General features: G+C 36.3%; 1 protein-coding gene across 8 annotated transcripts in view; it reads left to right on the top strand.

Moving 5' to 3' along the window:
- Nucleotides 1–12166, top strand: part of ANKS1B (ankyrin repeat and sterile alpha motif domain containing 1B) — a 433040-nt gene that overhangs the window by 251894 nt on the left and 168980 nt on the right. For all 8 annotated transcript variants that reach the window (XM_068668850.1, XM_068668849.1, XM_068668847.1 and 5 more), the window contains one exon: nt 8424–8522. In XM_068668850.1, coding sequence (XP_068524951.1) covers nt 8424–8522 — 99 coding nt within the window. The remainder of the gene's footprint in view (nt 1–8423; nt 8523–12166) is intronic.

Raw genomic sequence — 12166 nt, 5'->3', positions numbered from 1 at the left:
ACACATGAATCTGATCTCCCTTCTGTGTGAATCTGCTCATAACAGCACTGTGCTAAAGAAAAAGAAAGATAAAGCAACTCTTTCTCCTTCAGTCACATTTTAGGAAAGAACAGCTTACAGTTCATGCCGTGCTCTTGTGGCTCTACCCTAGGCATTCTCTAAGACTTCCCGTCAGATCAAGCTCCCATGGTACCTATGAGAAGCAGGGCCTCATTTCTAGACTCACGCAAACGCAAAGTTGGATGTAGTTTCCAAGCTACTCCATCTACTCAGAACAGAAAACCAGGGAGCCCAGAGGTAAAAATGAAAAAATATGTGAGTGGAGTTCAGCTGCAGGCAGGAGCTGAGCAAAGGCTTGCAAGACCACAACTGTAACGTTAGGGCATAATCGTTTGAAGGCTTAAGTATTTTTCTGAGCATATGTTTTTCTTGCTGCTATTTCACAGACCTTCTCTGTGAATAAGCTATTTTTAAGATATGGATTCTGCTCTGAATTTTAAAGTCTAAGTCTTTGTGTTTTGTACTCTTCGGGCTGATTTGTGTGGCTCAACATGGCTAGGGTTGATAAAAATGTGAGCAAAAAAATACCTGACAGACAGAAATGTGGTTTGAAATACACACATTTACTCAGTGAGACTTTCTGGGGGGTAAGCAGAGTTTCTACATTGATTACAAAAACACCAGCATTAGTGTCAAGGTTGAATAGAATTCCATGTTACATGTAGAGCAGGTATTCAGCATTTCTGAAAATACCGTTTGCCCCTTCTTGCACCCCCCAAACTTATATATTCACTGGAGAAAGAAGTATTTTCCCAAGAATTTAGAAGTCTGTTAATTAGTTCACAGTAATATTGATTTTAAATTGGGTCCTTTGAGAAATTTAGCATCTAGGATAACTAGCATTTATCTCAAGTAATCTGAATAATGGTACAATATAGACTCCTCAGAATTTTCATTACTCAAATGAAGTGAAATTATCTTTGCAATATACATTCAAGACATTAAGATGTAATTTAGGTAAGTATTAATAATTATTTTATTGAATTGTTATGACTAAATAGGCAGACAGAGTTGGGTCAACAGCGTTCATAATTAAGTGGGCCAAGTGCAACATCAGAAGTAATTTTTTCAATTGCCACCTTATCTGTGCAGCTAATTTGCATGTGACAATTCTGTTGGTTGTAATGAATCAGTGCTACAAGGAAGAGGGGATAAAAATAGCAGAAATTCTTCCTGCAAGAATCCTTGTCCCAGCTATCAGTATTGTTTAATTATCACTATACTTTAATTAACTATTACTGTTGTGTGAAGGGGCTGTGACTATATGTTCCTTTGAATATCAATATTTGGAGGTCTTTCAATGGTACTGGTTACTTCAGCTTCATTTTAGGGAGAGCTGAATATGAACCAGAGAGATCTTTAAAACATAGGTAGAGTGGGACTCAGGGTCTGCTGGGTCTCCACTTCTTCTGGAATGAATCCCACTTACATCATCTTATATCTTCCCGCATAGTTTGCAGATTAGGGGTCAAATTCCCTGGGTGGAGTTGTGCCTTAATTGCTTTGAATTGCTGTCCATTGCTCTTGTTTGTGACTAAAATGACCTTTTTTTAATTAACATTTCAATAGTAGTTTATTATTACTTTCTGAAGAAATATTATTAACATGGAAAACCATCTTCAATTCTCCTCTTTATTTTTGTGGGTTTTTAATTGCTAAGGAAGTCATAAATATAAAGCCTGATAATAGAGGAGGGTGAGGATTGAGAATTAGTTTCAGTATCAGTAGTTTAAGGGCAATATAATGTTAGAAGAATGTTATCAAATGATTTGCAATGTGCTCAGTCCATTCTTCCTAACGTATTTTACAAACAATTTTTTTTTTTTTTCCCCAAGGCAGAATTTCAGGCTTCTGCAAGAGATTTTTCTAACATGGTCTTGTCAGGCTTGCAGGTGAAATAACAATTTCTGCAGTATCTCCAGGAATCTGATAAATCTTTCTGACCTTAAAGTACAAGTTAAACATTTCACTCAATAATCATTCTTACAGATCTTGTTTTCATGTTAACAGTGGCAGTACTGGTGAGAGGCAACCTTTCACTCATACTGAAGCTTGCTAAATTCTGATCGTTTGCCAGTTCTCATTTGGAAAAGAAATGTGTGACACATTGCCTGAAATTTTTGCACTAATAAAAAGCAGTTTGCGTTATTGAAAACTGCATTTCTCTGGTCATTTCTTGCAAGCCTCCAAGGAATAACCTCTTCTACCTTGTGGAAAAGCTATGTTGTGATGAAAATGTATAAACCTTGTGGCATATGATGGAGACAATGAAAAATTCTGATTATTTAATGTGTCCTTATCATCTTGCCCAACAATCTTGTGAGATGTCCCTAATTCGTTCCCAGCCAGAGGACAGTTTAAATGTCACCTCCTTTGGGGGGTGCAGTTTGAAAGAATATTAGCATTAGGTGGGTGAGAAGCAAAGTGACTTGGAATGAAGACTGTCAAAGCTATGCTTTACAATTGGACTCTTTCTCATTGGTGTCAGATGGGTACTCCGTTTGCCTCTTCCTTTCCTGTTGGTGTGGAAGGGAAGAGAAAGAAAGGAGCTCTTTGGTGCTATTGGTGTCAGTTTTCTATCTCCACGCATGTATAATGTAAGAACAATCCCATCTGCCCCAGTCCTGCTCCTACCTCTTTTCCCTGCGTGGCAGGAACACGAGTACTCTCACCCCAGATAAGCCTTGTATCCTTTTTCCTCTCTCTGACAAGTCATATTTCCAGCAACCCTGCAAACCCAAGTGCAAGATCTGTTCAAACTCAAATATCCCCAGTTGAGCTCCTGCAGTGACAACTCTCAGGAAGCCAGTGATTTGCTGCAATACAAATTGGAAGAAATAGTGACAAGGTCCTTCGCACACTGAACCTTGTCTGTGACACACAGACACCATGATCTTACCCATTGCTATGTATTACATCTGACTGATACTGGCTTTTCAGAGTCTCTACTGATAATATGTTGAAGGTGCAGCTGTTACATGGGTAGCTGCAAGAGGAAAAGGGAGAATGTATATCTCTGCCCAAGGAAAAACAGAGAGGCATCTATTAGTGCTACCCTGTCAACATTACACTCGGCACACGAGTCATCCTTCCCTCACCCACACCAATCCTGTTGTTGGGCAAATCAACTCCAGTGACACTTGGCACCTGCAGTTGAATTTGGTCTCACTAATGGCTGCACAGCAAGTCAATTCCATCTCATTAGTAGTTCTTACACAGCTTTAGGTACCAGATTTGCTGCTTTTCCTCTTCTAGCTGACATAGGTGAGTATAGAAAAGCTGGTCTAATTGGTGCTGCCAGTCTATAAAGAGAACTCTTCCAAATCTTCCATTTCTTACATAAGCATATTTTCTTTCATATAGGAAAAAAAAATAGCCTCAAATGCACAATTAATTTGTTCTTTCTCTCTTTCTTCCAGCTAGTTTTTACTCAGTTTACACAAACGGATGCATAGACGATTTTAGAATTCCAGCAGCATACACTACTGGACATGAGGCTCAGAGGCACAGCTTGGTAGCCTCACATATAAGGATTGCTGGTACAATCACACACAAGTAGTATCCTTGTGTTTAAGACAGGATGTTATTTCAGCCTCCAAAGGCTGTGAGGGATTACCGTGCAGGGGACACACACAGAAGAGTTAACTGGAAAGCATGAAAGAAAACTGTTTTGTTAAAACTACGTTGGGGGATGGAATGGAAGGTGGGAAGCTCTTACAGGACATGTTTACATAGACATCATCTATTCATTGAAGAGAATAAAGTTGTATGGGGCTTTGAGCAACCTGGTCTAGTAGAAGTTGTCCTTGCCCGTGGCATGGAGGGCTGGAATTAAATGGTCTTTAAAGTCTCTTCCAACCCAAACCATTTTATTATTCTATAGGTATTTATCTCCTCATTGAGTTGTGTGGTGTTTTTCTTGTTTGGTTTTGGTTTGGTTTGGTTGTTTTTCCAGAACTTTGAGTGCAATTAATATCTAAGGAACTTCTTTCTAACCTTTATCAGATTGTCAAGGTGAAGTGCAAGAATAATACCAAAGTGCAAATTCCCAATATCCCTTCACTTCCAGCTTCAATGGCTGAGTTTTCAGATAAGTCTAGTGATGTATCTGGCATCTGTTTTAAAGTTTCTTTACCATTTTTGCTTTATTTAGATGCCAGAACCAGACATTGGATTTTCTGTAGGTTTCCAGTACAGAAAATATATGAAGGAAGATTAAAGACATAGGTACAAAATGGTAGCAATGAGAAACATGCACTTATGCCTGCCTTTGTAATATGTTCTTCTAATCAACTTATTTTAATATCTTAAGAGACAAATCTTAAAGAGTTTTTGTTCCTACAGGATGTAGAATGTGCACTGTATACATATGTACATTCTGTATACATATGTACATTCTTAGATGCATTTGGAATCTAGTATAAAAGTCTAACTCAGCATTTTTTGGAAAAACTGTATGAACTTTAGGTGGAGGGTGCTGGAGGTGGTTTTGTGTGGAACACCCCAAATAAATGCCAGTGAAATCTTTATCTTATACTATACCATCATGTATTTTGTTCTTAACTTATTTATAGGAACTATCTCAGATTTTGGCAGAGTTTCTGAGTTTTCTCAATTATATTGTTTTTCATATGCCTCCAGTCTCCCACATGCAGAGTCATTTTCCCTTCATTCTTGAGCCCAACTGTTCTGAGAAACTATTGCCTTTTTACTCAGGAGATCAGCTTCCTTTATGTATTTATAGGGAAAAAGATGATATTTCTGAGAGAAGTGCAGAGCCACAAAGCCCAGGAAGGATAAGCTGTATTCCTTCCTAATTGAACTTCAGAATCAGAATATTTCTAATTTATACATAACACTATCTCTTACGCATTTGCAACACAGAAATTTCAACAGTGTAAACTGACATGCATGAGATCTGAATCTGCCCATTGTTATTAAGCAATTCTTATATATTCTTTCTGCTTTAATTCTGAGAAGTGAGGTTTCCTTCCAGCTAAGTTTTCCAATAGACTTGGGAAAGCTGTAGTATCACAAAGCCTCTTATGTTTTTATTACATAATAAGAACATAATAACCCCAGTAGAGATTGCTGTCCCATATTTTCTGTTAGAAGAACCTGTTTTCTCTTTTATATAAGCATATCACAATTAAATCTTTGGACTGAAATTCTGTAGGTGTCTACTAGAACAATCTCTTTTTGGTGAATGTTTCAGCTAATATAGCTCAGCTATTTTTGAGGGTGAAATAATGTGAAAGGACATTATTGTATTCATATTCATTTTAATTACATTTACCATGTCATCTCCATAAAGTTAATTGAGGTTAAGTTTGGCCCAGCGTATAATAAATTTGTGTACAGCAGCTAAGAGAAGGGAGACAAATTCTTCTCTTGTCTCTGATCTGCTGCAGCAAAAAAAAAAAAAAAAAAAAAAAAAGGGAAAGCTTTCCTCACTCTCGATGTAGGCAATTGAAGGAGGCTGGAGGACAGCAAGAAGAGGAATCAGGTAAAAAGAGTATCAGGGACCACGATTAAGGGGAGAATGGGAGCAGACACCATAGAAATAGAAATACAGGGCACTGTTTCTTTCTCTTCGAAGACATGTCTGCAGAGGAGACAGCAGCTTTCTACTATCAGCTTACTCCTCTGTAGAGAATTATTATTTAAAGCAATAGAGAATTATTATCTAAAGTTCCCCAGTTTGCTCATGTGGAGAGATGAAGAGCTGGCATAGCACCTTGGCAGGAGACAAGGAGGTCTGTTTTACAGGAGAGATGAGTGGCTGCTACCATTGGCACTGATGAAAAGGCACAGGAAAGGCTCTGAAGCCTGCAGACATTAACGGACTGGGTTCTTACCTTCTCAGAGTGGGGCAAGGAGGCAACATTAATTCCAGGCTTTCCTGAGTTTTAAATATTTGATTTTGTAACCTTGACATACTTTAAAATAAAAAAAAAAAAAAAAAAGCACCAGCTGCAAAATATATATATATATCTCTGAGCTAATACATAAAGAAAAACAAACAAACAAACAACAGTAGTAAAGAATTAATAAAATAGTGCTGTCTCTGCCATGCATCAACTTGGCACAAACAGTCAGCATCTTGTGCCTAAGTATTTGTTGAACTGGGTTGTAAACTTAGAATACTTTAAACTGCCAAGGTTGCTGACACCAATAACCAGTGTATAGTAGCTTAGTGACGAGTACACCCTGATTGTGTATAAACATCTTGCAATGATGAGGGGTGAAATCTGAAAAACAGTCAACGAACTGAAAGCCGTAGCTGAAACAAATAGCTGCATTTATTAATATGAATGAAAATATGTAGTCGTCTTTTTTTTTTTTTTTTTTGGAATGGATCATGTGTTGGCTCAGTTTGCCTAAAGCCTTTTATGTTAGCAGCAATAACCCAAAATGCATTTTTTCCCCCATTTCTTCCCCTAAATTTACAGCCCCCTATAGGTTAATTAACATAAAGAGGAAGAAAGGAGAAATGACATTTTGTATGTGTTTACAAGGCAGATAAATGGGATATTAACCCCACCTCATCACTGTCGCTGTTTGCACAGCCTGTGCAGCATGCACTCTTATACCACATGATGTACTTATAACGACATGATTGCACAGCTTCTCACTTCAGAACAGGGCTCTGCCTGCGCCAGTTCTGATGCTGCACACAAATTCTTTCAGGATATGATTTGCAGACTTGTAGTGTTAAATCATACCCCGTACTGTGAAATATAATTTTAAATGTAATAGCTTTGTAATGTTTCCATGATTGCCTTAAAAAGACCTCCCCTAGATTTTGCAGGATATTCTGCAGAGTAGCACTTGAGAGTTCTCAAGAGTACATCTGTAAACTAATCAGTCCATCTGAAAAGAGTGAAGATTTAACAGCTGAACAGGGTGAAGTATTGCTTATTCCACTGTGCTTTTTGAAAGAAAGCCATGTTGCTCTGGGACAGGAGATTTGATATTCAGAAATAATTCATGTCCATTATTAAGCCCTGATTCAGCGAAGTATTTAAGTATGTCCTGTTATGCGCCTCTCAGCTTTTGATTTTGCTGCTGCTTAAGAGCTCTACTGAGTCAGAAGCAGCAAGCTAAATGGAAAGGTGGAGATTAAGTTTTTCATGGCTTTGCTCACATAAAGCCTATTTCATGGTGATTTTAAATGAGTGCAAATAAAAATTCTCACTTATACCAAGTTAGCTTCATGAGACTCCACCAGAGGTACAAGTTTGGAGAGGTCAACTGGGCTATTTTTATGGGTTTTGATCACAAATGTAATAGAAAATGGACTTTTTTTTTAATTTGTGTGTGTGTGGTCTGAAATGAGGTAGTCTAAAAACAGAATGTAGGTTTTCCAGCCTACTTTGAACCATCCTGATTTGGTCCCTGGCTGCAATTCACTTTTTTGAGCTATTTAGTGTCTCAGGTGATTCCCAGCAGTCACCGCCAAATAACCAAGTACCTTATCCTTCAAATGCTAAACTTTCCACCTAGGTGGAATCAGACTCCTTGATCTTCAGCCTGTACTGCTCACTGTTTGGGTGAATTCCAGGATCATCTTTTAGGAGTCATATTTCCCTATTACATGTGTAGATCTAGGTCATCTTCTACTGCTAACAGATCTTAAGAATAGAAGCTTGAATTCTTGAGGATTTTTTTCTCGATTTTTATGGACTCTTATTTTGTGTATTGTTTGAACAGATGTTTTTTTTCTGCTGTTTGCATGTTAGGAATTCTTTGACCTGCCCACAAGCAGGGAGATAAGAGCAGTAATAGGTAAAGTTAGGACTGCACTGGTACAGTTAAATTCAAGGGGATGGGAGCCATATGGGGTTTGTTGATACCACTCTCCCTCTTTGGTTTCTTCAGCATTTTACTAGCAAGTGACTAAAGAATTCTATCCTCATCCACTCTACTGTTCTTCCTATGTGTTAAGTATTTTCCAGACTAGATTAAAGTGAACGTAAGACATTACTGGGTGAGATGGGAGTTGGATGAAAAAAAATAAAGACTTTGAATGCACTTATCTATAGTCATGTCCTTGGTTCAGCCAAAGTCCAGCCAATTAAAAGGCTGTTCACAGCTAGTATTTTGCTTGAGCAGACCCTACAGTTTCTCCACTGACAGGTTGCCAGCAGTATAGCAATTGTCCATAAGTTCAAGTACCTTCCTCCACATTTTGTCAATATGACAGTGAGTGCAGTCACCAGTAATTTATTAATCTTTTCAATTATCATAAGTTATGCAAAGTGTTCTCTTTTAAACACGACAAAAGGGCTTGTTTTAAGCTATTGAAGGAATCTTCTATTTTTTCATCTTAATTCTACCTTTTTTTCCCCTCACTTCTTTAGGGAAGCAACGTAATGGAAGACCAGGATCTGCTGGAAATAGGAATACTTAACTCTGGACACAGACAGAGAATACTCCAAGCAATCCAGCTTCTCCCAAAGGTATAGTTTCTGTTATTATCCAAGCAAGGGAATTAACACCTACAGCTTTCACATTATTTTAAACACTTTTTTTGAATGGAGATAAACATAATTCCCTACTGTTTTTGTAGCCATTTGTTGCATGTGCAAAACTGGCATAAAGTAATGTCACACTGGATCTACCTTGTGTTGATGTAGTTGACAAATGAAGCAGAACAGAGTAACATCTGTAATTTGAAATGATAGTTGTTTGGAATTTATTGTAATGATTTAAATGATAGCTGTTTGGAATTTATTGTAATGATTTTCGTCTTTTCAATCTGTTTATAGACTGTCATTACATATGTATAAATAAGGCTGTCAATGAATACCAGGTGTTTGTCTTTATATAGCAGATGACCTAAAAATACTTTGCCTTTTGAAACAGGAATAATATAAACATTCTTCAAAAATTTGAATGAAAAATGCTTTTCCTAATACCTGTCTTTCATGTATGATTTGGAGATTTCCTGCAGGCTCCACATTGATTTGCTCCTTGTATTTTTCTTCTCAGCTGTGGACATAGTAACTTGCAGTCATTTTTCCAGTCATTTTTAGTGCTAACTGATTTAAACTATGGATTCTAAAATCAGCGGTATAAAGGTGTGGTTCTTATATTTTACACACCAGAATATATCGGTGCAGGCTTCTGCTAATGTTTCTACATACAGAAACCTGAATAGGTAAATGAGGGACATACTGATTTGGGGAAGCTGTGTGAGGAGAATGAATGAGCAGCAATAGACACTACTAAAGCCCAGGCTGCCGCAAGTGATACAAATACTCACTCGGTGCAAGATACTGGGGCAGGAATAATGTCTTAAGTGCATGGAGTGCTCTAGAGCTTGGTAGCAGCATGTGTGGAATAATCAAGGTAAATAGAGATTAGTCTGTTTGCAGTTTGATAACACTTCAGAGCTAAAATAGTTGTTAAAGGACATTTCAGTCTGGAGCATGCGGATGACTTTGCCAGAAGAGGCTTTTTTGATGCAGAGGCTTTTTTTGATGCATAGTTTATTAGATAAGTTCTTATGATGACTGGTAAAAGAGAACAAGGATTTATTTTGTATGGAAAAAATGTAAAATTATGAACTGTATCTGTTTCTGGATGTGCTAGACAATCTGTATATACTACAGAATGAGTTTGTGCACTGATACACTGAAGATGATTAAAGACAGCAATGTTCCACATAGCGTTTTTAGACAAATGAGATAAATGGTACAGTATTAGGGTATATAAAAAGTAGTACTTGAAGAATTACAACAGATATTTATGGTTTAACTATAAATTTATCCATTTTTGAACAACGCTATCATTCAAAACATTTTATGTGATTTGAATGCCTGCTCTTAGCTGATGAAATATTTTTGGTTTTGACATTTCTTAGGGAAGCCAGAATTTTTGTATTCCTTCTTAAATTATTCAAAATTAATGAATAGATTTTTAATATATCATAATTTTAGTGCTATCTAGATTTGGTAACTGGTGTTTATGAAAACATTGTTAATAATGTCTGCTTTTGGAGAATATACTAATGCTGAGAGCCAGATTTTGTCATATGACTCCAACTAAGGTATTTTCATAAAATATGCTTAATATGAGAAATTATTATAGAATCAAGATCTAGAAGCACTCTTAAAACCAGTTGAGAACAAGCTGTTTATGCAACAATTAACATCTTCTGAATCAAAGATAATTAAGTAACAAAGAAAGGCTTAAAGCATGGGCTTCAGTGAGGTAGTCTTTAGCAGCTTCCTTGTTGAGAAAACAGTCCTCAAAGACCAAGTTTCTAATGTGTCTTTGATGCAAAAATATCATATTAAAGTAAAGGCAGCCAAAAACTGTGCATCACATTTCTTCACTCAAATGATTCACCAACACAAGAGAGCTTACATAGAAAAAATACTTAATTTCATATTCAAAACCCAATTCATTTGAACAGCTGTTGGAGTAGTTATGGGGCCCACAAATTGGGATTCTGGTAAATTTTATCTCATGTAACTCACCCTTGAAGTATTTACAGCAGTTTGCTGAAAATCTAAAAAACTTTCACATCCTGCAGGAAAACATTAAAAGGTTTCTGCATATCCATTTGTTGATAAGTTCAGCTCTGTCATCATCCATTCAAAATAGTCTGTACCTTCTAAATACTTTAAGATTTCAAATCATAATTGGATTCTTACTAATTTGAATCTAATTAAATATTCTTTTAGTTGGTTTGTTTGAAAAGGTACCTCTTTTCTACTCATTGTTTAATTTAAAACTTGATGACTCTTTGCATTTTAGTAGTTAGCAATATGGCTGCTGCTGCTGCTGTTGTTAGTTTTACTATTAATCCTTCCTGTCTTGTCATACTTCTTAGCTCAGAAGTTGAGGTAGAAGTTAAATGCTTTAAAATATATCTACAGAATGACACTTCCTTAGGGTCATATACTAAGGCAGTATAGAATAAACTTAGAGGCTAAAAAATCAAGAAACTAATCTATTGTCAATGTTTTAAAATATTCCTTTTTAAAGCTTCTTTTGTTATTCTCATCAGCCTACATCTCTGCAGCCTGAAAATGCAACAGGCATTTAGATTTTGGCAAGACTAACTGACTTTGATCACTCCTAAATGCTGGTTTCCTAAAGAGTGATGAGATTTCTGTATTTCAAACACCAGAAATGTGTTTAGGAACCACTTGCCAGAGCTTGAAGTAGTTTTAAATAGGAAAAAAGCAAATACCTGATGAATTAATTGTTGCATTTTATTATGTTGTGTTTAACCAGTATAAAAAGGCATGTTTGACCCTTTTTTTTTTTTTTCAAAATATAATCTTTCCTTAATTATTTTGTATTTGAGGAGAGCATTTCATGAGAGTAAGCTAGTATGTTTGTAGGGAGAATAGAAATATTTCAATGAGATCTCTGCTTTTCATTATACCCTTTATTTTTGTTGGATTAGAGATACAGCCCAATCCCACCTTACATTAATGTAATTTAAGTTATTCAAGTTTCACATTAATATTAACTAGAGCACTTTATAGCTTATTATTATTAGATAAGGTTAAGACACTCCAGTAGAAATATAATTTGTAAAGTTAATTCTTAAAATAGAAATACTTTATACATGACACCAGTTTTAGAGTAAATCTCTTAGCAGAGTTTGATACTACATTTAGCATTTTTTGTTTGAACAGAATGAAATCAATAATATTTGAGAGGGATTTTATATGTTTTATTAAAAGGACATTCAGCTGTATAGAGTTCTAGGGACAATGCCTAAAAGTATAGTACAAGGACTTCAGAAAAATATATATATTTTATACTGAGGGAGAACTTGTTTGCAAGATACGCTTAATTGACTAAGAAAATAATAGCAGCCACAGTGTATCATTTTCAAGTTATTTTGGCATCCAAAGCCTGTGTGCAATTGACTTCTCAATGGGTTCCTAAGAGGCTGCAGTGTTTTTGAAAATAATTATCCTAGCTTATCTGAGGACCTAGATAAGAAAAGGGATTGTTTTCATGTGGGTTGCTCAGTGTATAGCTCCTTCTCCTAGCCCATAATGGGAACACACTCTCTCATTTGACAAATGGAAGAAAGATTATAGTTGAAAGCATCTTTCTTCTGGCTTCAGAGCTA

Source organism: Anas acuta, chromosome 1 (assembly GCF_963932015.1).
Source record: "Anas acuta chromosome 1, bAnaAcu1.1, whole genome shotgun sequence".
Taxonomy (NCBI): Eukaryota; Metazoa; Chordata; class Aves; order Anseriformes; family Anatidae; genus Anas; species Anas acuta.
The sequence above is the reverse complement of the archived record's forward strand: the minus strand, read 5'-3'. Positions and strand labels throughout refer to the sequence as shown.